Source organism: Nicotiana sylvestris, chromosome 6, assembly GCF_000393655.2.
Source record: "Nicotiana sylvestris chromosome 6, ASM39365v2, whole genome shotgun sequence".
Classification (NCBI taxonomy): Eukaryota; Viridiplantae; Streptophyta; class Magnoliopsida; order Solanales; family Solanaceae; genus Nicotiana; species Nicotiana sylvestris.
The window spans coordinates 117,573,311-117,598,014 of record NC_091062.1 but is presented as its reverse complement, the minus strand read 5'-3'; the positions used below and the strand labels follow the sequence as shown (position 1 = coordinate 117,598,014).

The following is a 24,704-nucleotide window of genomic DNA, read 5'->3' as shown; positions in this document are numbered from 1 at the left end:
TTTCATCTGTTCATGTATCTATGCTAGTGGGCGATACTATTATTGTGGACCATGTATATTAGTCATGTGTAGTGACTATTGGGGGATGTGAGACTAAAGTTGACCTCTTATTGCTTAGTATTGTTGATTTCGACGCGGTCTTGGGTATGAATTGGTTGTCTCCATGCAATGCTATTCTGGATTGTCACGCTAAGACCATGACGTTGGCGATGCCGGGGTTGCCAAGGATTGAGTAGAAAGGTTATCTAGACTATGCCAGAAGAGTGATTTCATATTTGAAGGACCCACGGATGGTTAGAAAGGGGTGTTTATCCTATTTAGCCTTTGTGAGGGATGTTGGTATTGATACTCCTACTATTGATTAGGTTCCGGTGGTGCGAGACTTTCTGGATGTGTTTCATGCAGATCTATTGATCATGTCGCTCGACAGGGATATTGACTTTTGTATTGACTTGGTACCTGGCACTCAACCTATTTCTATTCCTCCGTATTGTATGGCACCAGCTGAGTTGAATGAATTGAAAGAGCAGCTTCAGGAACTTCTTGATAAGGGATTTATTAGGCCTAGTGTGTCTCCTTGGGGTAAACTGGTTCTGTTTGTGAAGAAGAAGGATGGTACTGTGCGGATGTGCATCGACTATATGCAATTGAACAAAGTTACAATCAAGAACAAGTATCCTTTACCGCACATTAATAATCTATTCGACCAGCTTCAGGGAGATAGGGTGTTCTCTAAGATTGATTTGAGGTCTGGGTATCACTTGTTGAAGATTCGAGACTTGAATATTCTAAAGACAATATTTAGGACCCATTACGGTCATTATGAGTTTCTTGTAATGTCTTTTGGGGTGACCAATGCCCCAGTCGCCTTCATGCATCTGATGAACAATGTATTTCAGCCTTATCTCGACTCATTTTTCATAGTATTCATTGATGATATCCTGATGTACTCACATAGCCAGGAGGATCATGCCAAATATTTGAGGATTGTGTTGCACCGGTTGAGGGAGGAGAAGCTTTATTCCAAGTTCTCCAAGTGCTGAGTTCTGTATTAGTTCGGTGGCATTCCTGGGGCAAGTGGTGTCCAGTGAGGGGATTAAGGTTGATCCAAAGAAGATAGAGGCGGTTTAGAGTTGGCCCAAACCAACCTCACCTATTGAGAATCGAAGCTTTCTCAGCTTGGCTGGTTATTATGGTTGTCTATGTATACATCAAAGCTCGACGGTTCAAAGATATCAAATCTACTGATTGACCGAGTATATCCGACATATGTTCACTACAAAAAGTTTATAGGAAAATCTACTTATCCAGATGCGATTAATCCTTACTTGCAAATCACACAAGTTTTTTGCATGTTTTTAAATATACTGTCATTCCCTATTCATGTGGGTGATTGTTAGATTTCGTGAATGTGTGTGAATGAGAAATGTAAGAGGAACTTTTTGAATTTCACCTTTTCATCTTACCCCTATCATTGTTTATAAATTTAGAGGCTTAGCCTCAATTTTCAGACATGAAAAATCTGAAAATTCCACCTCTCTTTTCTATATTGCTGTATTATTTTTCCAAATAAAATTAAATATCAAGTGTGATTTGCTCCATTTGTTGAGTTCGCTGAAGTTCTATGATTTGAAGTACCGCTATCATAGAATAGTTATTCCGTTCTATCTTGGAAGGAATTAATCCGTATACCTTGGGCAACAGTAAGGGAATTAAATTCCTTAAAGACACACAAAAAAAATTGTGGGCTCGGAGTTATTTTCAAATTTTCTTTTCTAAATTCTATTTTTCTGATTTTCTGTTTTCGGAACACCATTATTACCAACAAACTTCAATTCTTTTGCAGGTGTTCGGTGAAATGAAATCACATCAGGGATAAAAGAAAAGAGGGATCGGAGAGAAAGGAGAAGTTCTGCCACTAAGTGTATATTTATAATATTTTAAAAAATAGGGATAAAAGTTAAACATATCGCTAGGCCTAGCAACACTTTAAAACATGGGGATACATGTTAAAACATCGACCCTTAAAATGGTAAACAAATAAACCTAACCAGAAAACAAGTTAAGAGTAAATCCTAAAGTGTAAGATATAGGGCCCAGTACTTGATTATTTTTAACGTTTTGACTTGAATGATAAAGGAATGATGCAATGCAAAAATCATATTTGAGCTGCTTAGGTATGACTGCATCTCAAGGATTATTTTTTTACCAAAAGAGTCACTGTACCTTGGATTTTTTTTTTTTTTTACCTGTTTCGGATGAAACATTAATAAAAGAATATACAGTCAAACTATAACAGATTCGTTTGTTCCGAATATTTTTGAATGTTATAGCGAATTATTATTATAGAAAACATATAATATAATATAACATGAAATTTGTTTCCGAAAAAATTTAACTTTTTTAAAGAAGAATTGTTATATAAGAATGCTCTTATGGAAATATCTGACTGTATATTTATGGAAAGATCTGACTGTATATGTACGTAAATGATTATTTAATAGGTTTTATTCTATGCATGTAGTACGGTAACTGAATCCAAATTAGTGCATAACGTAATGAAAGCCAACTACTTTGTCCTTAAGAGTGCAGCTTTTTCCTCTCTTTTTCTTTTGATTTGCTGTTAGCATATACTACAGAAATAATGAGCCGCCTCAATAATTGGCTGCCGAAGCGGGCTGGATGTAAGATTTACTATGCAAAAGTTTGAGCAAAGCAATAATATACTAGGAAAATATTGGTGTGATTTAACAAGGACTGAAGTTCAGCTGTTCAGAAGTAAAGGAATTGGCTCAACAATAAATGTTTATAGAAAAAGATTTACAGAAAACACTAAGCTTGAATTACTAATACAGTAATACTCATATTCTTGTTCCATATTTTATCCCGTTTTAATTAATGCATATGCAAATTCTAGTATAACTCAAACATGTATTATTTTTGTGAACACGAAAAAGAACATACCAGACAATGTATAACTTATAATTTTATCGGGTATGAACTGCGAAATAGACAGCCCTATAATGCATGTTTGAGTTTTATACATGTATTATAAGGTAAAATTTATTTGGGCTCAGCGGTGAAATCAGAATTTGGAGTTTGTGGGTTCGTGGTTTTAGGTGAAAACACAACAATAACCTTTTTATATAGGGAAAATGATCACATTTACCTTCCGTTATACTTTCGGGTCAAAAATACCCTCGAAGTTAATATAATAACCACCGTTTCACTACCTCCACCTCTACTCTACGATAAACCCTTCCTCCGCATCTTGCTGTATTTTTTTTCGTAAAATTGATATTACTTCAGGAATTTTAACAATAGAATTGTCAAAAACAAAATCTTCCAAGTGAAATCTGTGGTTTTGTTGTCTTCTGTCACGACCCTAAACCCAGATCCGATCGTGATGACGCCTCTCGTGAAGACAAGGCCAGCCCATGCTTCGCATTTTCCAAATTATTAACAATTAAGCATTTAGAAACAGCCGAAACATGATAAATCAATCCAAAGTAGCAGATAATATCATAAATACGCGGAAGAACAACCCAACACAGCCCGATACTGGGGTGTCACTAGTCATGAGCATCTACAAGTTCTAATACAAGTCTAAGAAGTCTGTAAACTATTATAAACTGTCTGATATATAGATAGAAATGACAAAGAGGGAGAATTACGGGACTGCGAACGTCAAGTAGCTACCTCGTGAACTCCGAATGTCCGCCAGGAGCTCTCAACTCGCACTGGCAGGATCGGCAACGCCTGAATCTGCACATATGGGTGTAGGGAATAAAGTGAGTACTCCAACTCAGTGAGTAACAAATGTAAATAAAGACTGAAAGCAAGAAATCACGTAAGGCACAAAGCATTCAATAATGAAGCAGTAAAACCATTTAAAATCAGTAAATCAGTAAGAGGTAGGTAAAATCCTTTAGCTCAAATGTAGTTTCATGAAAAGCCTTTTTCAATAATAACGCAGGTAATTGGCAGTCGAATATGAAAAATAAACACATAAAGGCTCGCCCCTCGGGCACAGTATCAACAAATTCGCCCCTCGGGCAACATCTCAGAGCAGTACCAGCCCCTCGGGCTCAAATCTTAGATCACAATACCAGCCCCTCAGGCTTAATCTCACATCACAATGGGTACCCGCGCTCACTGGGGGTGTACAGACTCCTGGAGGGGCCTCTTATGGCCCAAGCGCAATATCAAGTCATCTCATGGCATCATCACTAGACCCTCGGCCTCATATCAATCAAGCCACCTTGTGGCATACATATCTCAGGCCCTCGGCCACATAATCAGTATCAAATGTTTCCTCACAACATAGGTCCTCGGCCTTACTTAGTCAAAAATCCTCAACAGCCACTCGGGCAGTAGTAAAATATATTTCTCAGCCCAAAATATCATTTAAAAGATCATGTAAGTGTTAAAACAAAGTAAACATGGCTGAGTACGAAAAACAGTGAAATATAACATGACTGAGTTCAAGTATAAAGTCAAAACAGTGAGGAAAATACAAGTAAAAAGTCCCGAAGGTTTCAAATAGTTGGCACTAGGCACAAATATGCCATTCAGCCCAAGTAATAATGATAGCAAATAGTTTTCAATCAAATACGCGGTAAAATCATCAATCAGGATGGACCAAGTCACGATCCCCAGTAGTGCACGACCTCACGCTTGTCATCAAGCGTGTGCCTCTCCTCAATATAGCACTACGATGTGCAATCCGGGGCTTCAAACCCTCAGAACATCATTTACAGTCATTACTCACCTCGAATCGGTCAAATCTCTAGCTCACGACGCCTTTGCCCCTCAAATCGGCCTCCACTCGCGTCAAATCTATCCAAAATCAGAAGGACGTCAAAATATGCTAATGGAACGAAGCCCAAGAAAAAAAATCAATACATGGCACAAATCCCAAAATTACCAAAACCCGACCCCCGGGACCACGTTTCGGAATTCGATAATTTTCACATCAATCGAATCCTTATCTACCCACGGGTCTATACATATCAAGAATACTGAAATCGGAGTCGAAATGACCCCTCAAATCCTCATTTAGAGGCCACTTAAACTCAAGCCCTAATTCCCAATTTTTCTTCCTTAATCTCCACTAAAACCATGATTAAACAATGGAAAAATGATCTTAAACCCAAGTAATTAAGCTTAGGGAACTTACCCAACTGATATCCTTTGATTCCTCTTAAAATCCTATGCCTTAGCCTCTTTCCCGTCTTCAAAAATGATAAACTTAGCAAAATCTCGCGAAGAAGACAATTTATACCTTCTGCCCAGACCTTTTCGCATCTGCGGTCCCATACCCGCTTCTGCGGTACCACAATTTCCGTTCAACGTCCGCTTCTGCGGAATCACTTATGTTCCCAGCCATCCGCATCTGCGGTTCCTCACCCGCATATGCAACATCGCAGATGCGACTCTCCTAGACACTTTTGCGGTCCTAGTAAAACATACCTCTGGTCGCTTCTACGACCACTCTCTCGCATATGCGGCGCCGCACTTGCGGTCTCCAATCCGCAGGTGCGAAAATACGAGAAACAACAATTCAGCAGCTGCAACAACAATCCAAACTTCCCGTTAACCTTCCAAAATCACCCTGAGACCCCCGGGACCTCAACCAAAAGCACAAACATATCCTAATACCTTATTCAAACTTGTTCGAATCATCAAAACACCTCAAACAATATCAAATCACCCAAAACACATCAGATTCAAGCCAAACTTTCTAAAATATTCCGAATTCCTCTTTTGATCAAAAACCCAACCAAACCACGTCCAAATGACATGAAATTTTGTACACACATCCCAAATGACCCAACGGAACTACTGCAACTCTCGGAATTCCATTCCGACCCCTATATCAATATCTTGCCTATCAATCGGAAATTGGCAAAATCTTAACTTTGCCAATTCAAGCCTAAATCAACTCCAAAACTCATTCTGATCGCACTCCTAAGTCATAAATCACCTCCCGAAGCTAACTGAACCATTGGAACTCACATCTGAGCCCTCTAACACATTAGTCACCATCCGATTGATTTTTCCAACTTAAACTTCCTTAAAAGAGACTAAGTGTCTCAAAACTTACCAAAATCATTCCGGATTTGATCCGACCAACCCGATACAACAAAATACGGATAACGAAGCATAAAGAAATAGAAATGGGGAAAACGGAGCAGTAACTCTTGAGACGACTGGCCGGGTCGTCACATCCTCCCCAACTTAAATAAACATTCATCCTCGAACGAGTCAAGAAACTTACCTGAAGCTTTAAACAGGTGAGGATATCTGCTCCGCATCTCCCGCTTGGTCTCCTAGGTAGCTTCCTCCACGGGCCGACCTCTCCACTGCACTTTCACTGAAGTTATATCCTTTGACCTCAACTTTCAAACCTGCCGACCCAAAATAGCTACTGGCTCCACATCATAAGTCAAATCATCATCCAACTGAACCGTGCTAAAATCCAAAACATGAGATGGATCCCCAATATACTTCCGGAGCATAGAAACATGAAATAGCGGATGCACACTCGACAAGCTGGGTGGCAAAGCAAGCTCGTAAGCCACCTCCCCAATCCTCCGAAGCACCTCAAAAGGCCCAATGAACCAAAGACTCAATTTCCCTTTCTTCCCAAATCTCATAACACCCTTTCATGGGAGAAACCTTCAACAGTACCTTCTCACCAACCATGTAGGACACATCTCGAACCTTCCTGTCAGCATAACTCTTTTGTCTCGACTACGCTGTATGAAGCCTCTCCTGAATTACCTTCACCTTTTCTAAGGCATCCTACACCAAGTCTATCCCTAATAGCCTAGTCTCACCGGGCTTGAACCAACCAACTGGAGATCTACACCGCCTCCCATACAAAGCCTCATATGGAGCCATCTGAATACTCGACTGGTAGCTGTTGTTATAAGCAAGCTCTGCAACCGGTAGAAACTGATGCCATGACCCTCCGAAATCAATGACACAAGCACGCAACATGTCCTCCAATATCTAAATCATACACTCGAACTGCCCGTCCGTCTGAGATGAAAAGTTGTGCTCAACTCAACCTGAGTACCTAACTCTCGCTGCACAGACCTCCAAAACTGCGATGTAAACTGAGTGCCCCTATCTGAAATGATGGAAACTGGGACACCATGCAAACAAACAATCTCCCAAATATAGATCTCTGCCAACCATTCTGAAGAATAGGTAGTACACACAGAAATGAAGTTCGCAGACTTGGTCAGCCGATCCACAATCACCCAAATAGCATTGAACTTTCTCAAAGCCCGTGGAAGTCCAACAACAAAATCCATAGTGATCCTCTCCTACTTCCACTCGGGAATATCCATGTGCAAAAGCAAGACACCTGGTCACTGATGCTTGTATTTTACCTGCTGACAATTGAAACACCGAGCTACAAATCCCACAATGCCTTTCTTCATTCTTCTCCACCAATAATGCTGCCTCGAATCCTGATACATCTTCGGGGCACCCGGATGAAGGGAATATCGCAAGCTATGGGCCTCCTCCAGAATCAACTTCCGAAGCCCATCCACATTGGACACATAAATTCGGCCATGCATCCTCAACACCCCATCATCACCGATGGTCATGTCTCTAGCATCATCATGTTGAACTTGTCCCTGAGGACAAGCAAATGGGGATCATCATATTGGCACTCTCTGATGCGATCATATAAGGAAGACCGAGAAACCACACAAGCCAATACCCGACTTGGCTCCGAAATATCCAACCTCACAAACCGGTTGGCCAAGGCCTGAACATCAACTGCCAGAGGTCTCTTACTAATTGGAATATATGCCAAACTTCCCATACTCACTGCCTTTCAGTTCAAACCGTCGGCTACCACATTGGCCTTTCCTGGATGGTACAATATAATGATATCATAATCCTTAAGTAACTCCAACCATCTCCGCTGCCTCAAATTAAGAACCTTTTGCTTGAATAAGTGCTGAAGACTATGATGATCAGTGAACACCTCACAAGATACGCCATACAAGTAATGTCTCCAAATATTCAACCCGTGAACAATGGCAGCCAGCTCCAAATTATGAACGGGGTAGTTCTTCTCATGCGGCTTCAACCGACGAGAAACATAAGCAATAACTCTACCGTCCTGCATCAATACACAACCAATACCAACTCTCATAGTATCACAATACACGGTATATGAACCTGAATCTGATGGCAAAACTAACACTTGAGCTGTGGTCAAAGCTGTCTTGAGCTTTTGAAAGCTCTCCTCACACTCGTCTGACCATACAAATGAAGGAACCTTCTGAGTCAACTTGGTCAAGGGCGATGCGATAGATGAGAATCCCTGAACAAACTGGCGATAATAGCCTGCCAAACCAAGAAAGCTGCGAATCTCTGTGGCTAAGGACGGTCTGGGCCATCTCTGAACCGCCTCTATCTTCTTTGGATCAACCTAAATACCCTCGCTGGACACCACGTGCCCCAAGAAAGCCACTGAACTGAGCCAAAACTCACACATGGAGAATTTTGCATAAAGATTCTCCTCCCTCAGTCTTAGCAACAAAACTCTCAAATGCTTCGCGTGCTCCTCCTGAATACACGAGTACACCAAAATATCATCAATGAAGACTATGACAAACGAGTCGAGATAAGGATGGAACACGCTGTTCATCAAATGCATGAACACTGCTGGGGCATTGGTTAGTCCAAAAGACATCACCAAGAACTCATAATGACCATATCGGGTCCTGAAAGTCGTCTTAAGAATATCCGAGTCCCTGATCTTCAACTGGTGATAACCTAAACGGAGATCAATCTTGGAGAACACTCTGTATCCCTGAAGCTAGTCGAATAAATCATAAATGTGAGGCATAGGATACTTGTTCTTAACTGTTACTTTGTTCAATTTTCTTTAATCAATGCACATTCTAATAGTGCCATCCTTCTTCTTCACAAAAAGAACCGGCACACCCCAAGGTGACATACTAGGCCGAATGAACCCCTTATCAAGGAGTTCCTGAAGCTACTCATTTAAGTCTTTCAACTCTGTTGGTGTCATACGATACTACAGAATAGAAATAGGCTAAGTGCCCGACACCATGTCAATACCAAAATCAATATCCCTATCCGGTGGTATACTCGGCAGGTCTGCAGGAAACACATCGGGAAAATCCCTCACTACTAGAATAGAATCAATACTGGGAGTCTCAGCTCCGACCTCCCTCACAAAGGCTAGATATGAAAGACTACCCTTCCCAGCCATACGTTGGGCTTTAAGGAATGAGATTACTCTACTAGGAACATAATCAGTCACACCTCGCCACTTGATCCGTGGCACACCCGGTATAGATAATGTGACTGTCTTAGCATGACAGTCCAGAATAGCACGACACGGAGATAGCCAATTCAAGCCCAAAATGACATCGAAATCTACCATACACAATAATAAAAGATCCACACGGGTCTCCAGACCCCCAATAGTCACCACACGTGACCGGTACACACGGTCTATAACAACAGTATCGCCCACCGGGGTAGATACATGAATAGGTGAAGCAAGAAACTCACGGGGCATACCCAAATAACGAGCAAAGTATGATGACACATAAGAAAAAGTGGAACCGGGATCACATAATACAGAGGCATCTCTGTGGTAGACTGAAACAATACATGTAATAACAGCATCTGAAGTAATAACTTCGGGTTTGCTTGGAAGTACATAGAAATGGGCCGGACCGCCACCTGATCGACCTCCCCCTCTAGGGAGATCCCTAGCTGACTGACCTCCACCCCTAGCTGGCTGGGCGGGTGGTGGTGAAGTAATTGACGCTGAAGCCATTCTGACCCCTCTGCTGAGATGAACTCGCAAGAAGACGAGGCCACCACCTCCACATATGACCTATCTCACCACACTCACAACAACTCCCAGGTGCTGGAGAAGGGGACTGAAGGGAACCCCTCGCACTGAAGTGACTAGCAGATGCACTCGGCATAGAATAGCCCTGAAGTGATGGAGCACGGGACGAACTCTGAGCTGGAAGGGCACTAAGTGATAACTGGCCCTGATGAGAACTGTGAGAACCTTGACCTGATGATTCCCCATGATAACCTGGGCGAGCTGGCTGAGCATGCTTGAATGGACGGCCTCTGTCGTGCTAAAACTGATCCCTCAAAGGAGTATCGTTGTAACTACCAGATCCTCGAGGCCTCTTGGCTTCCCTCTCCTCGCGCTCCTGGCGATGAACACACTCAATCTCACGAGCAATATCCACAACCTCCTCGAAAGTAGCACCAATCACCCTCTCCCTGGTCATGAGAATATGAACCTGATAAGTGAGGCCATCAACAAACCTCCTAATCCTCTCTCTATCTGTCGAAACCATCCAAACAACATGATGAGCTAACTCGAAGAACCTCATCTCGTACTGCATCACATTCATCTCTCCCTGACGCAACCACTCAAACTCTCTACACAGCTCCTCTCTATAGGATTGCGGCACATACTTCTCCAGAAAGAGAACGGAGAACTGCTGCCAGGTAAGGGGTGTTGCACCAATAGGCCTACGCCTCTCAAAGCCTCCCACCAAGTAAAGGCAGCTCCAGAAAACTATTGTACGAAGCATCCTCTAGAACTTATCTAAGAAAGCCTGGGCATTCTCACCCTCTGCACCACTGAAGGTCGGAGGCTGAAGCCTACCAAACCTCTGCAATCTTCGCTGCTCATCCTCCGACATAGCAGGAACTACATAGTCCTGAGCAGCTACAACTGGCTTGGCTGGATGTGCCGCCAGTGTCTGATGTCCCTACACGACCTGCTCAGGTGTGCGAGCATCGGGAGTCTGATTGCCTTGCCCGGCCTGAGAAGTAGCTGCGGCTCTAGTGGCTGAAACCGCTTGAGCTAGGCCAGTGCAAACTGATAAGATCAGAGCCAAGGCCTCTTGAAGACCTGTAATCATGATGGGCACAGTTGGTGCCTAAGCTGGTGCTGCAGGAGTGTCCATAATTGGGACCTGATCCTGAACTGGGGCAGCTGGTGGATTTGCAGGTACTGCCCTAGCTGCTTTGCCCCTACCTCGACCACGGCTGCGTCCTCGCCCTCTGGTGGCCACAGCCGGTGGTACTGGTGGTCGTCCATCCTGACTGGTAGCGCGTGTCCTAACCATCTATGAGAGAATAGAATGATAGAAGTTTAGTACTTCGGATTAACAAATTCGCACGACAAGAATTTTAAGAATAAAGTTTTTCCTAAAGGTTCTGCAGCCCCTTGAGGATAAATACAGACGTCTCCGTACCGATCCGCGAGACTCTACTAAACTTTCTCATGACTCGTGATACCTGTGTAACCTAAGCTCGGATACCAACTTGTCACGATCCTAAACCGGACCCGATCGTGATGGCGCCTTTCGTGAAGACAAGGCCAGCCGACACTTCCCATTTTCCAAATTATTAACAATTAAGCATTTAAAAACAGCTGAAACATGATAAAACAATCCAAAGTAGCAGATAATATCATAAATATGCGGAAGAACAACCCAACATAGCTCGATACCAGGGTGTCACTAGTCATGAGCATTTACAAGTTCTAATACAAGTCTGATAAACTATTACAAACTGTCTGATATATAGATAGAAATGACAAAAAGGGAGAAACACGGGTCTGCGGACGTTAAACAGCTACCTCGTGAACTCCGAATGTCCGCCAGGAGCTCTCAACTCGCACTACAAGATCAGCAATGCCTGAATCTGCACACAGGGTTGCAGAGAGTAAAGTGAGTACTCCAACTCAGTGAGTAACAAATGTAAATAAAGACTGGAAGTAAGAAATAACGTAAGGCACAAAGCATTCTATAATGAAGCAGTAAAACCATTTAAAATCAGTAAATCAGTGAAAGGTAGGTAAAATCCTTTACCTCAAATGCAGTTTCATGAAAAGCCTTTTTCAATAATTAAGCAGGTAATTGGTAGTCAAATATGAAAAATAAACACATAAAGACTCGCCCCTCGGGCATTGTATCAACAAATCCGCCCCTTGGGCAACATCTCAGAATAGTACCAGCCCCTCGGGCTTAAATCTCAGATCATAATACCAGCCTCTCGGGCACAATCTCACATCACAATGGGTACCCGCGATCACTAGGGGTGTACAGACTCCTGGAGGGGCCCCTTACGGCCCAAACACAATATCAAGCCACCTCGTGGCATCATCACTAGGCCCTCGGCCTCATATCAATCAAGCCACCTCATGGCGTACATATCTCATGCCATCGGCTTCATAATCAGTATCAAATGTTTCCTCACAACATAGACCCTCGGCCTTACTCAGTCAAAAATCCTCACCAACCACTCGGGCAGTAGTAAAACATGTTTCTTAACCCAAAATATAATTTAAAAGATCATGTAAGTGTTAAAATAGAGTAAACATGGCTGAGTATGAAAAGTAGTGAAATATAATATGAGTGAGTTCAAGTATACAGTCAAAACAGTGAGGAAAATACCAGTAAAAAGCCTCGAAGGGTTCAAATAGTTGGCACTAGGCCCAAATATGGCATTCAACACAAATACTAATGATAGCAAATATTTTTAAATCAAATACGTGGTAAAATCATCAATCGGGATGGACCAAGTCATGATCCCCAATAGTGTACGACCCTATGCTCGTCATCAAGCGTGTGCCTCACCTCAATATAGCACTACGATGTGCAATCCGTTATTTCAAACCCTCAGAAAATCATTTACAATCATTACTCACCTCGAACCGGCCAAATCTCTAGTTCGCGATGCCTTTGCCCCTCAAATCGGCCTCTACTCTCGTCGAATCTATCCAAAATCAGAATGAGGACATCAAAATATGCTAATGGAACGAAGCCCAAGTGGAAAAAATCAATACATGGCACAAATCCCGAAATTACAAAAACCCGACCCCAGGCCCATGTCTCGGAATTCGAATATTTTCACATCAACGGAATTGTTATCCTCCCATGAGTCTATATATATCAAGAACACTGAAATCGGAGTCCAAATGACCCCTCAAATCTCCATTTAGAGGCCTCTTAAACTCAAGCCCTAATCCCCAATTTTTCTTCCTTAATCTCCACTAAAACCATGATTAAACAATGGAAAATGATCGTAAACCCAAGTAATTAAGCTTAGGGAACTTACCCATTTGATATCCATTGATTCCTATTAAAATCCTATGCCTTAGCCTCTTTCCCGTCTTCAAAACTAATAAACTTAGAAAAATTTTGCGAAGAAGACAATTTATACCTTCTGCCTAGACCTTTTCGCATCTGCGGTCCCATACCCACTTTTGCGGTACCGCAATTGCGGTTCAACATCTGCTTCTGCGGAATCATTTAAGTTCCCAGCCATCCGCATCTGCGGTTCCTCGCCCGCATCTGCGACATCGCAGATGCAGTTCTCCTAGCTGTTTCTGCTTTCCCAGTCAAACATACCTCTGGTCGCTTCTGCGGCCACTCTCTCGCATATGCAGCGCTGCACCTGCGGTCCCTAATCCGCAGGTGCGAAAATACCAGAAGCAGCAAATTCAGCAGCTGCAACAACAATCCAAATTTCCTGTTAACCTTCCGAAATCACCCCGAGTTCCCCGGGACCTCAACTAAAAGTACAAACATATCCTAATACCTTATTCAAACTTGTTCCAATCATCAAAACACCTCAAACAACATCAAATCACCCAAAACACATCGCATTCAAGCCAAACTTTCTAATATCTTTTGAATTCCTCTTTAGCTCAAAAACCCAACCAAACCACGTCCGAATGACCTGAAATTTTTCACAAACATCCCAAATGACCCAACGGAACTACTGCAACTCTCAGAATTCTATTCCGACCCCTATATCAAAATCTCGCCTATCAACCGTAAATCGCCAAAATCTCAACTTCGCCAATTCAAGCCTTAATCAACTCCGAACCTCCAAAACTTATTCCGATCACACTCCTAAGTCATAAATCACCTCCTGAAGCTAACCAAACTATCGGAACTCACATCCGAGCCCTCTAACACTTAAGTCAACGTTCAGTTGACTTTTCCAACTTAAACTTCCTTAAAAGAGACTAAGTGTCTCAAACCTTACCAAAATAATTCCGGATACGATCCGACCAATCCGATACCACAAAACACGGATAACGAAGCATAAAGAATTAGAAATGGGGAAAACTAAGTGGTAACTCATGAGATGACTGGCCGGGTCGTCACATCTTGTTTTGCCTAATTATGGTCATATTTCTCTTCAACAACTTGTACCATCTAAGAAAATTTTACACGAGATTTATTATAATGACTTGACTGGTTGTATTGAGGATTTACATCCCATTCAACTATTTGAAATCTTGAGTAGCTTCATATGATGTATTATGACCAATGCGTATTATTGGCTTTGGTTTTCAAGTGTTTCGAGATTAGTTCAGAAAAATGAATTTCATGTTGGAAGTATTAAGTTGAAAAAGTTGACCAAGTTTAAATTTTTGTATTCGACCTCGGATTGGAGTTTTGATGATTCTGTTAGGTCCGGATGGTGATTTTGGACTCGGGCGTATGCTCGAAATTTAATTTGGATATTTCTAGAATGTTTCGACGTCGTTTCTTCAAACATAAGTGGTACTGCATTAAGAAAATACGCTCCAAATCCAGTTTTGATTAAAGCATTAGATCCGTATTGAAATTAGAGCCATAGCAAAATGAATCGTCGAATTCAGACATCGTACAAGCTAGTTATGCCCATTTTTTGGTCGGGAAAGATTGTTGTTTTTCTAGCGTTTTGGCAAATCATAGGTATAAAATGCGAGTTATAAGTCTCAGGTGTCAAATGTGACTTGCTTGGATAGATTCTAAAACGGGGGTTTCGGTCATTTTTAACACATTTGGAGCTATGAAGCTCGGATTGAAGCGATGTTTTAGGCGATCTTCACCATATGGATTGGGGTAATTGATTCTAACTCAGTTTTGGTTAAATTACATGAATCTATTATTGTTTTTATCAACAAATTAGTATTTTGGGTTTAAAATGGTAGAAATATTCATAGACTTTAATTGAGGATTTGAAGGCCGAGTTGTGGTCGAATTTGAGCAATTTTGTATGTTTGGACTCATGGCTGAATGCGGGTTCAGATTTTATAATTTTTGTTGGATTTCGAGATGTGATCCCCACCGTTGACGTTTGGTTGACTTTTTGAGCGGAGTTAAATTTTTTTATAAATTGTTAAATTGTAATCATTGGAGTATATCTTGATTAATTTGCACATTATTTGACTAGTTTCTAATCGTTTAGCTTGGAATTAAATAGATAGGAAGGCGTTCAGAGGTTGATACGTGCGGAATGGATTTTAGCATTATTGTTTAGCTTGCTCGACATTGGAGTCTGCTTGTTCGAAGTAAGTAAAACTTCTAGACTTGAAGCTGAGGACATAAACCCTGGACATACGTGTTATATAATTTGTTTGCAGGTGACACACATGCTATTGATGGCGGTGTGGGCGTGCACTGTAGAAATTATGACGTAATTGGTTCCGTGAAATTGCGTGGTCAAATAATCATGGCATTATCCATGTACTTTTATGCATTAAAGAATCTGATCTTGGAATTATGTTAAAAATCATGCTGAGGCTAGATGCCAATATTATTGAGACCCGCAGTATTTGTTTAAATTAAAATTTCATACTCAGTCATATTCCTTCATTGAATGTCATATCTCAGTCTCTGTTATTATTTATTAAAACATTATATTATCATTTTGAGCTAATTTTGCAAAATTGTGAGCCCGAGAGACTGGAGAGATGATGAATGAGTGTGGCCGAGGGCCTAGTTGTGAGTGATATTTATGGATCAGGTTGCACGTCGCAGCAGGCCTTATAGGCTTTATTATTATGGGATCGGGTTGCATGTCGGAGCATATTTTATTTATTTATGTCTGGATCTGGCTTATTATAGCACTTGGGCTAAAGGAGCCCCTCCGAAGTCTACACTCCCCAATGTGAGCGCATTTGAAATGTATATTTCGGAAGGGCTTCCAGGTCATGGAGTTGCCTTATTTATTATTTGGGATGAATTTCTCAGGGCATGGAGTTGCCTTATTTATTTATACTTGGGATGCATTTCCTAGGGCATGGAGTTGCCTTTACATTTATATTTGGGATGGACTTCTCAACATATGGAGTTTCCTTATTTATTTATATTTGGGATGGATTTCCTAGGACATGGAGTTGCCTTATTTATTTATATTTAGGATGGACTTCCCATGGCATGGAGTTGCATTTTTCATTTATATTTGGGATGGATTTCCTAGGGCATGGAGTTGCCTTTATATTTATATTTGGGACGGATTTCCCTGGGCATGGAGTTGCCCCTTTTTATTTATATTTGGAACGGATTTCTCTGGGCATAAAGTTGCCCCTGTTGGATCTTCCATGGGCATGGATCTTGCCTAGTTATTTATATTCAGGGATGGATCTTCGTTGGGCTAGATTGACCATATACAGTACTGAGTGACTATACGTGAGTTATCATTTATATTTGGGCTGGATCTGCCATGTACAACACCGAGTGACTGAGTGTGCTGAATATTAAGCGTGATGAGTGGTAATGTGAGACAATGGGATTGAGTACTCTAAGAGTGTGTGTACATGAGTTCATCATTGTGTTGCATTGCATTAGACATGCATACTTGATATGTAGGCATAAAGAAGAAATTTTTTCCTCATGCCATCTGGTAATGAAATTTCTTATTTGTCCTTAAAGTTTTTGAGAAAATAACATATTTCAGACTTACTCATATTTTCGGTAATTTTCGGCAAAAGATTTGAGTTTTACTGTTATACTTGAAAAGAAAATGTTTATTTTTCGGAATTGTATACAAGCTGAGCATTTTGTTATTGAGTTATTACTTGTGCTGCTTTAAATTGTATTGTTATGAGATGTTATTGGTTATTGGTATGGACTCTAACCTTTGTACAAGCTCGTCACTACTTTCAACCTAATGTTAGGTTTGTTACTTATTAAGTACATGGGGTCGGTTGTACTCATACTATAATTCTACACCTTGCGTGCAGATTTTGGATGCTGATATTGCTGTTTATAGCGGGAGCTGACATTGAAGATATATCTACGATCTGGATAGAGCAGCCTTTTGTCCTATGTATCTTTAGAAATTTTTAATCTGCTTATGTTTATTTCAACAGATGATGTATTTTATTTCATGCTAGTTTTGCAAATTCTAAATCTTAGAATTTCATTATTTCTACTACCAGTCCTTGAGAAAAGTAAAAAGGTTCAGTTATTTATCATTTATTTTTCTCGATAAATCTTATTAAATTGGATTGTTGTTAATTGACTTACCTAGCGGGTTGGGTTAGATGCCATCACGATTAGTTGGATTTTGGGTCATGACAAGTTGGTATCAGAGCCCTAGGTTCATAGGTTCTATGAGTTATGAGCAAGTGTCTAGTAGAGTCTTGCGGATTGGTATGATGACGTCCATACTTATCTTCGAGAGGTTGTAGAGCATGTAGGATAAAACTTCCCATCTTTCTTTCCTTATCGTGCAACATTGATTCAGCTTAAAGCGTACCTCTTTGAATTCGTTCCACTCACTTGTATGTGTATGTTAGCACTAGGTATCAACTGTACACTGACGGTTTGTGATTCTTTGAACGAGGTATGAGAGGTGTTTTATGTATTTTGGTGATGGGCCAGTCTGAAGGACTTGAGGTCGGGTTTAGACTGCAGGTTATGCTCGGTAATTTCAGTTGTGAGAACTTGTGCTTTTGGACATATTGGCCCGGTAGTATCCCTATGAGTGGAACTTGTGGCTCAATGAGTGGTTGAATGGCTATATAATGAGTATAATGTGACTGCGAGATATGTTCAGATAGGTTGAATATGATGAAAAGGGTTTACTCGAGAGTTTGCTTGAATATGTTCAGAAAGGTCTATTGGGTGCTTCATGTCTGTCTCGATTTGACGTATAGTCTCGAGTTATGGGCGTGTTAAAGGATCTTTCATATTGTTTAATTATGTAAAGAAGTAGATTTTCATGTCTAGTTGATGAGTTCAAACTCAGGGAGATTAAGGGATGGCATAGTAGTTGTGGCTATGGAAGGGTATAGAGCGATGCCAGTTTGAGGCTAAGCAGGCGAGCTATCACCTGCGAGATAATTTACGAATGTGTGATTCTTATATATTGTGTGGAGAATTTCTTTTCTACCAGCGGGTTATTTATGTCGATATTTGAATTTAAATTGATTGATAAAGTTGACCCGGCCGTCACGAGAATGAAGGCATGCTTAACATATGATTTGAGGTACTATATGGTTTGTGTTGCTTGAGCTTGTGAAGAATTTGGTTGAATCTCATTGCGGTATTATGGAAATAATAGAGTATGAGTATTGTGGGTTACCTAATATTTTATTATATGGCTTTGAGCCAAGTGGGGGAGCCGTCTATTGACGATTTGATTTCGTGGGTATGTGTTTGTCACGACCCAAACCGATGGGCCACGAGGGCACCCAGTACCTTACTCAATCAAGTACAAACATAATGTATCTCTCATATTATTCTATCATAGTTAAATGAACTAAATAAAGCATGAGAGAGTATAAACTTATACATATGAAGTACGGGCCTATAAAGCTGGTATGATTCTTTTTTGTATACTCAAAACATAGGCCGACAAGGCCATACAAGTATCCATATACCTGACATCTGTCTACAAGCCTCTAAGAATACATAATATCATAAAGGTCGGGATAGGGTCCTGCCATACCAATCAATATATGTACTAATCATACTGACCAAAGAAGCAACTTCGGAGCAAATGGAGCGCACCAACACCTTCCGCTGAGCTGATAGCCTAATTGGAGGACTCTCGACCTGTCTATCAGGACCTGCGAGCATGAAACGTGGCATCCCCAGGCAAAAGTGATGTTAGTACAAATAATGTACCGAGTATGTAAGGAATGAAAATCAGTAAGTAGTATACATGGGAGAAACATGGAGTAAAAGACTCAATATGTATATCTAAATAACTATGTGAATCATTTTATATTATAACATCATGCATATGCATATAAATATCATACCATGAATGGATATATGTGTTCATAACATCATCAAGCCTCTGAAGGCATCCCATCATATCATCTCGACCACTGTGGGCAAATCATCAACGTATACCAACTTATCAGGTGGTGGTACGTATATAACGTCGTAACCTTTTCCCATATCCCATATACATATATATGTGTATACTAGTCATGGGTCAATGTAAATGAATGCAATGCATGAGAAGCACGTCAATAAAATATTTTGGAATATCATACGACCATTATGCCTTGAGTAGTATCATGAAGTAAATTTTTTTTCAACTTATGAATTTTTCTGAGACCCATGAATAGATGATAGAATAATATGACACATGAGGAATCAAGAACATAAGCATCTCTAATATTTCTATGAACAAAGTCATGTATGAAAATTGTGCATTTGCACGTTTCGTTTTTGGCGTATGGAGCATGCCAAAAGAAAGAAGGGATAGCCTTAACATACTTGAGCCGATTCTCTTGACAATCCCTCTAACACCCATCTATTGCGAAAAAATGGTGTTTTGGGCATTTGAGGCTATTGGAGGCTTGGAAGTCATTTGGGCCTACTGCAGGCTCCCTATAGATTCACTCATATTTATTTATGTATTTTTATTTAATTCATTGGTCTGTAATAATTATTTTAAACAAATATTGGGGTGATTAGTGAAAAGGGTGGGTTGTAATATATATGTTGGGTAAATTGGGTAGATACCATGCCTATAGGGTCATGTTGATTCAAATGTGTTTGCTATGTTTGCTTTACTTCCATAATATTAGAAACCATGTCTATAGGATCTAAATGGCTTTAATAATAGAGATCATGCCTATAGGGTTAAAATCAACTTTATAATTAGATATCATGCCTATAGAGTGTAAGGTAATTGAAGTTCAGTTTTCATTACTGTATCTATTCAAATTCGTCTCCTTAGAAATCATGCCAATAAGATCAAAAGTTAGCTTTTAATAATTAGATATCATGCCTATAGAACTTAAAACCAGTTTAGTTAAATAAATCAGTTCAATTAATTAAACCAGTTTATATATTCTGAATTGGCTTAATTAATTAATCTGTCCGTTTCTTTAATAAGTTTTCAAACACTGCCTTAAAATTAATACTGCTAGAAAGCATGCCTATAGGATCTCAAGTTGTCGTTTAAAAATTATTTTACTATTTTACTGTATTCCTAATCAATATAGATATCATGCCTTTAGGACGTCACTATTATGCGCTTAGGCAAGCCTATAGGGTGATTAAGATCCTGCAACTATAAAAGTTGCGCTTTGTTATTTAAGATTGTTCACATTCATAGGTCTAAAATCAGTAGGCAAGCTAACTAGGTCTTTGATGCTTGGTCCTAATTCAATGCTATATAATCCCTACTCACCTAGATATCATCTTCTAGTATTTTCTCTTAAATACTTGACTGTTGTTTGAAGACGTGCACTTACTTGTTATATGTGGAGGTGACTAGGAGCCTTTAATTTGTTCTCTTTAAATGCAGTCCTAATTCTTTTTTGATTGATGCCTAGACTTTTATCCTTTAAAACCTTAGGAAGTTCTAGAACTACCTAAATTAGAGGTCTTAAATACCTCAAGGGCCACAAGGAAGGGATGGGTAGTGCATACATAGGACATCTATCAAGGTTATTAGAACGCTTTAGGCTATGACCAAGGGGAGGGAATTGGGTAGTAAGGATATGATGACTACGCGCTAATATCACATGTAGCCCCTCATTAAGGAGTGATTACCGAGCATTATGTGGGGTGATCCTATAGGCTAACCAACCTAGGACCCCTCTTTCCCAACTCCCGTTGTTTAAATAAATTCACTTTCTTTATATATGTGGAACTTGTTCAAACCTTTTCCCCTGTTCCATTACTTGAGTCATATATGTGCTTAACATGCCTTTATTTGCAAGTATGTGTTTAAACTATTTATTTGTTAAAAGGACTAATTTGCATAAGTATAAGTTTGGCCAGGACCCACCGTTGTGGACCGAGAGGGGTGCCTAACACCTTCCCCTCAAGGTTATTTCGAGCCCTTACCCTAAATTCTCTGATAATGCAAACTAGTCTAAGAGTTAATTTCTCCAGGCGTCCTAACGCACCATAATCCGTTAGGTGTCGACTCTTAAAATACCCAATTCCCAAAAAGAAAATGAGTTATTACCCCCATGAATGTCAAAACCCGGACTTTCTCTGCGGAGGAAAAAAGAGGGCGCGACAGAGATTATAAGCATTACGCTATATCAAACAACTGATGAGTAAACTCGTGAAGTTGAGAGGGTAAGCAAATCAAAGAAAATAAGTTTCGTCAATGTTTGACATTTTGGGATAAAATACGACTCGAGCTAAAATACTCGGTACTTATGGACTAGTACCATACAAAGTACCATATGACCATGATAGTAAGGTGAATAAGGTATATTAAAAGTGAGTAGTACATTAAGTAATTTGAGATAATTCTTAATTATGTGGATAATTTGTTAATGGGAAAAATTAACAAGTTGATTAATAATTAGTGGATGATTAATTAGAACCTTGGATAAGACCAAGGAATCCTTAACGTGGCAGCATATAATATCAAAAAATTTGACTCTTAAAGTTCAAATATAGGTGGCAAATTTAGAGGAGTAGGTGGCTTAATCATCTAACATGTGGGGCCCATAAAAAGACCAACTATTTATAAAATTTTCATTACATCATTATTGGAGAAGCTAAGCATTTTAAGAGATTCTCATCAACATTGTACATGAGGGAATTGCTACGGGTGGAGCTCCATAGCTCACTTCAAATTTTATAATACAATATAGTATGAGATTTTGTAATTTTAAGGAATACGGTGCAGTCTTTATCAACAATATCATACAAAATTTTCCCTACTTTGATCCGTCGGCCAATTTCATGTCTAAGTGTGTCAGAGCTCCCTAAGAACCTTAAAGATCCCGGACAATGCTCACACCTAGACATTTTCTCAAACAATAACTGATTTAGGTGCAGTGTGGAAAGGCCAGCTCTGACATGACATAGTTCAGAGAGATCTTAAGGATCTAAAGGCAGTACACATATCAGAGGGGCAGAACCTAGTATTATAAGAGTGAAGTGAGAGGGTTTGACATAGTTTAGAAAAGGATTTGAAAATAGTACAGAGATGAATTTAGAAGTAAAAAAAAAAGGTTTTTCAGAAATAGGAAAACAGAGATGTTTTGGGCAGAGTACCAAAACAGCAGACAATCAATTGGTCATAAAAAATATCCAGATTTAGAAAACACTTAACAAACAGATCTCACATGGGAATAAAGGGATTCGGGCACATAAGAGTCACATTGGGGTACATGGATAGGGTATAAAGGAAACATATAGTCAATCAGACTTCATAAACACTTAGGATCTTAGGGATTTTAGCGGGCTAGTCATGGACAATAAGTAGTTAAGACATAGATCATAGTTGACAGGTCTTGAACAGGATTAAACATACAATTTAGGCATGCTAGGTAAAGAAGTAAGTAGGAAAGAGTGTAGAATATAAAACATACATTGAACAGGACAGAGTTTTAGACATGCTAGGCAAATAAGTAAGCAGGAAAGAGTGCAAAATATAAAGCATACATTGAACATGACAGAGTTTTAGACATGCTGAGCAAAGAAGCAAGCAAGAATGCAAGTTGAATTCATAACTGATGAACTAGTGCAGGAATAAAACATATAGGGTTTGGATTTCAAAACATAACTAGAGACATACCAGTTGAAGAAAAGGGGGCAGAATATAAAGTAGATGAAGTTTCAATATCTAGCCTTGGCTTTTAGCCAGCTAGATCAGTGAGTATCACAAGTAGCAGAAGAGAAAGAGAACTTTAGAGTTTAAGTGTGCTTTTTTGTGAACTAATGTTCTGTCTCCAGAAGTGAGAATATGAGGGATTTTATATAGTAATCAAAAGCTTAGCAAAATAAGGTAAGGGATCAATTAAGTAGCAATTAGAGAGATTCAGGGAATCTATCACATGTAAAAATCAGCAAGTCTTTCCCTTAATCAAGGGATAATCAAATCAACGGTAAAAGCATGCTAGATATTTAAGGAAAGGAATCAAGTAAGGTTTGGGTATAGAGTAGGTAATTAGGAGTAAATGAACAGAAGTTTCAATTAAGGTAACAATCAATAAAGATCAGCAAATAACAAATATGGCAAGTGGAAAGCTAATTAAGGCAAATGGTTCAATAAAAAATCGGAATCAAAGTTTGTTAAGGAAAAGAGTTCAAATCAAATCAGAGAATAAGAATTTCAGAATAGTTAAGGAGAAAATCACGTATAGAGTCACAAGTTTAGCAAATAAAATAAGGTAAGGAATGAATAGTCACGATTCAACACGTAATTTTAACGAAACAAATAGTTAAATCGACATTGATTTAAGGAGAAAGATATAGGTCTTAACATAAATAGTCAAGATGAACACAAGCATATAGAATCAGTGAAAGGTTGAACTAAGAAATTCAGTAGAGGCATATTAGGACAAAAAAATCACGAGGAATCACAAGAACCAAAGAAAGAACACAATAAATATACCAATATTTAGAAACCAGATGAAGAACGTTAAAAATTAGGGCTTTTAGTACAAGCGAGTTAAGGTTTACAAAATTAGTCAAAACACATAAGAAGCAAAAGATTAAACACTCAAAAATCATCAAACATTTTGTAAAAGAAATTTCCGGAAACCCTAGCTTAGAAAAAGATGAAAATCACTTGAAAATCATATGATTCTTGTAAAGAATCTAAAGGTTGTTGTAGAACTCATATGAAACAAGTTCAAATCATCTCAGATCTGTACAGATCTAAAAGGTTCAGAAAAGAAATTAGGGTTTCGAAGAGAACAACACAGAGGTGAAGAAACATGCTTAGAAACCCATAAATCATAATCAATATAGGACGATCTTACTTAGAATCATACTGGAACGACCTGAAACAGGCAAGAAAGGGACCATAGATGCAATCCAACTGACCCTGGTCCCTTGAGGACCATGGACATGGCGATATCAACGTGGGAGAGGCTAATAGAGGCCTGAGGGGTGGTGAGAGACCACCAGAGATAGCCATAGATGAGTGATAATTAGGCTTGATTAGGGTTAGGTTTGAGAGAGTTTGAGAGAAAAGAAGGGTTTCAGGGCGGCAGATGGTGTAGAATGAAAGGATTTGGGGGGGGGGGGGAGGAGTCGTTTGGTTTATTTTAGGAAGGGTCGTTTGTGGCTGTTGATCTCTATGATCAACGGCTGAAATTAAAGGGGCTTTGGGGCCGGATCGTGTAGCAGGGGTTGGGCTGGGTAATTTGAATTAAAATTGGGCTGGTTATTGGGTCTAGATAGGGCTAAAAATTGAAATAAAATAGGCAGATTTTAAATAGCCACTTTAATAGCTACATAATTTATAAAAATAGTAAATGAGTCCCAAAAAATATTTTTGTGTACTAAAATAATTTAAAATAGTTATATAACATTTTAAAAAATATAAAATACCATTTTATGCATCAATAATGTAATTATATGTTAGTATGGGCTTTATTGCAAAGAAGTGCAATTTTGCCTAAAAATATAAATTCAATTATAAAA

General features: G+C 39.6%; 1 protein-coding gene across 1 annotated transcript; it reads right to left on the bottom strand.

The window, feature by feature from the left end:
* Positions 1–7,382: 7,382 nt before the first annotated feature.
* Positions 7,383–11,171, bottom strand: LOC138871164 (uncharacterized). The gene is made up of 3 exons (XM_070149031.1): positions 11,019–11,171; positions 7,967–8,149; positions 7,383–7,655 (listed from the first exon to the last, which is right to left on the bottom strand). The coding sequence occupies exons 1-3, from the start codon at positions 11,169–11,171 to the stop codon at positions 7,383–7,385; spliced, it is 609 nt and encodes a 202-aa protein (XP_070005132.1).
* Between the last annotated feature and the right edge of the window lie 13,533 nt (positions 11,172–24,704).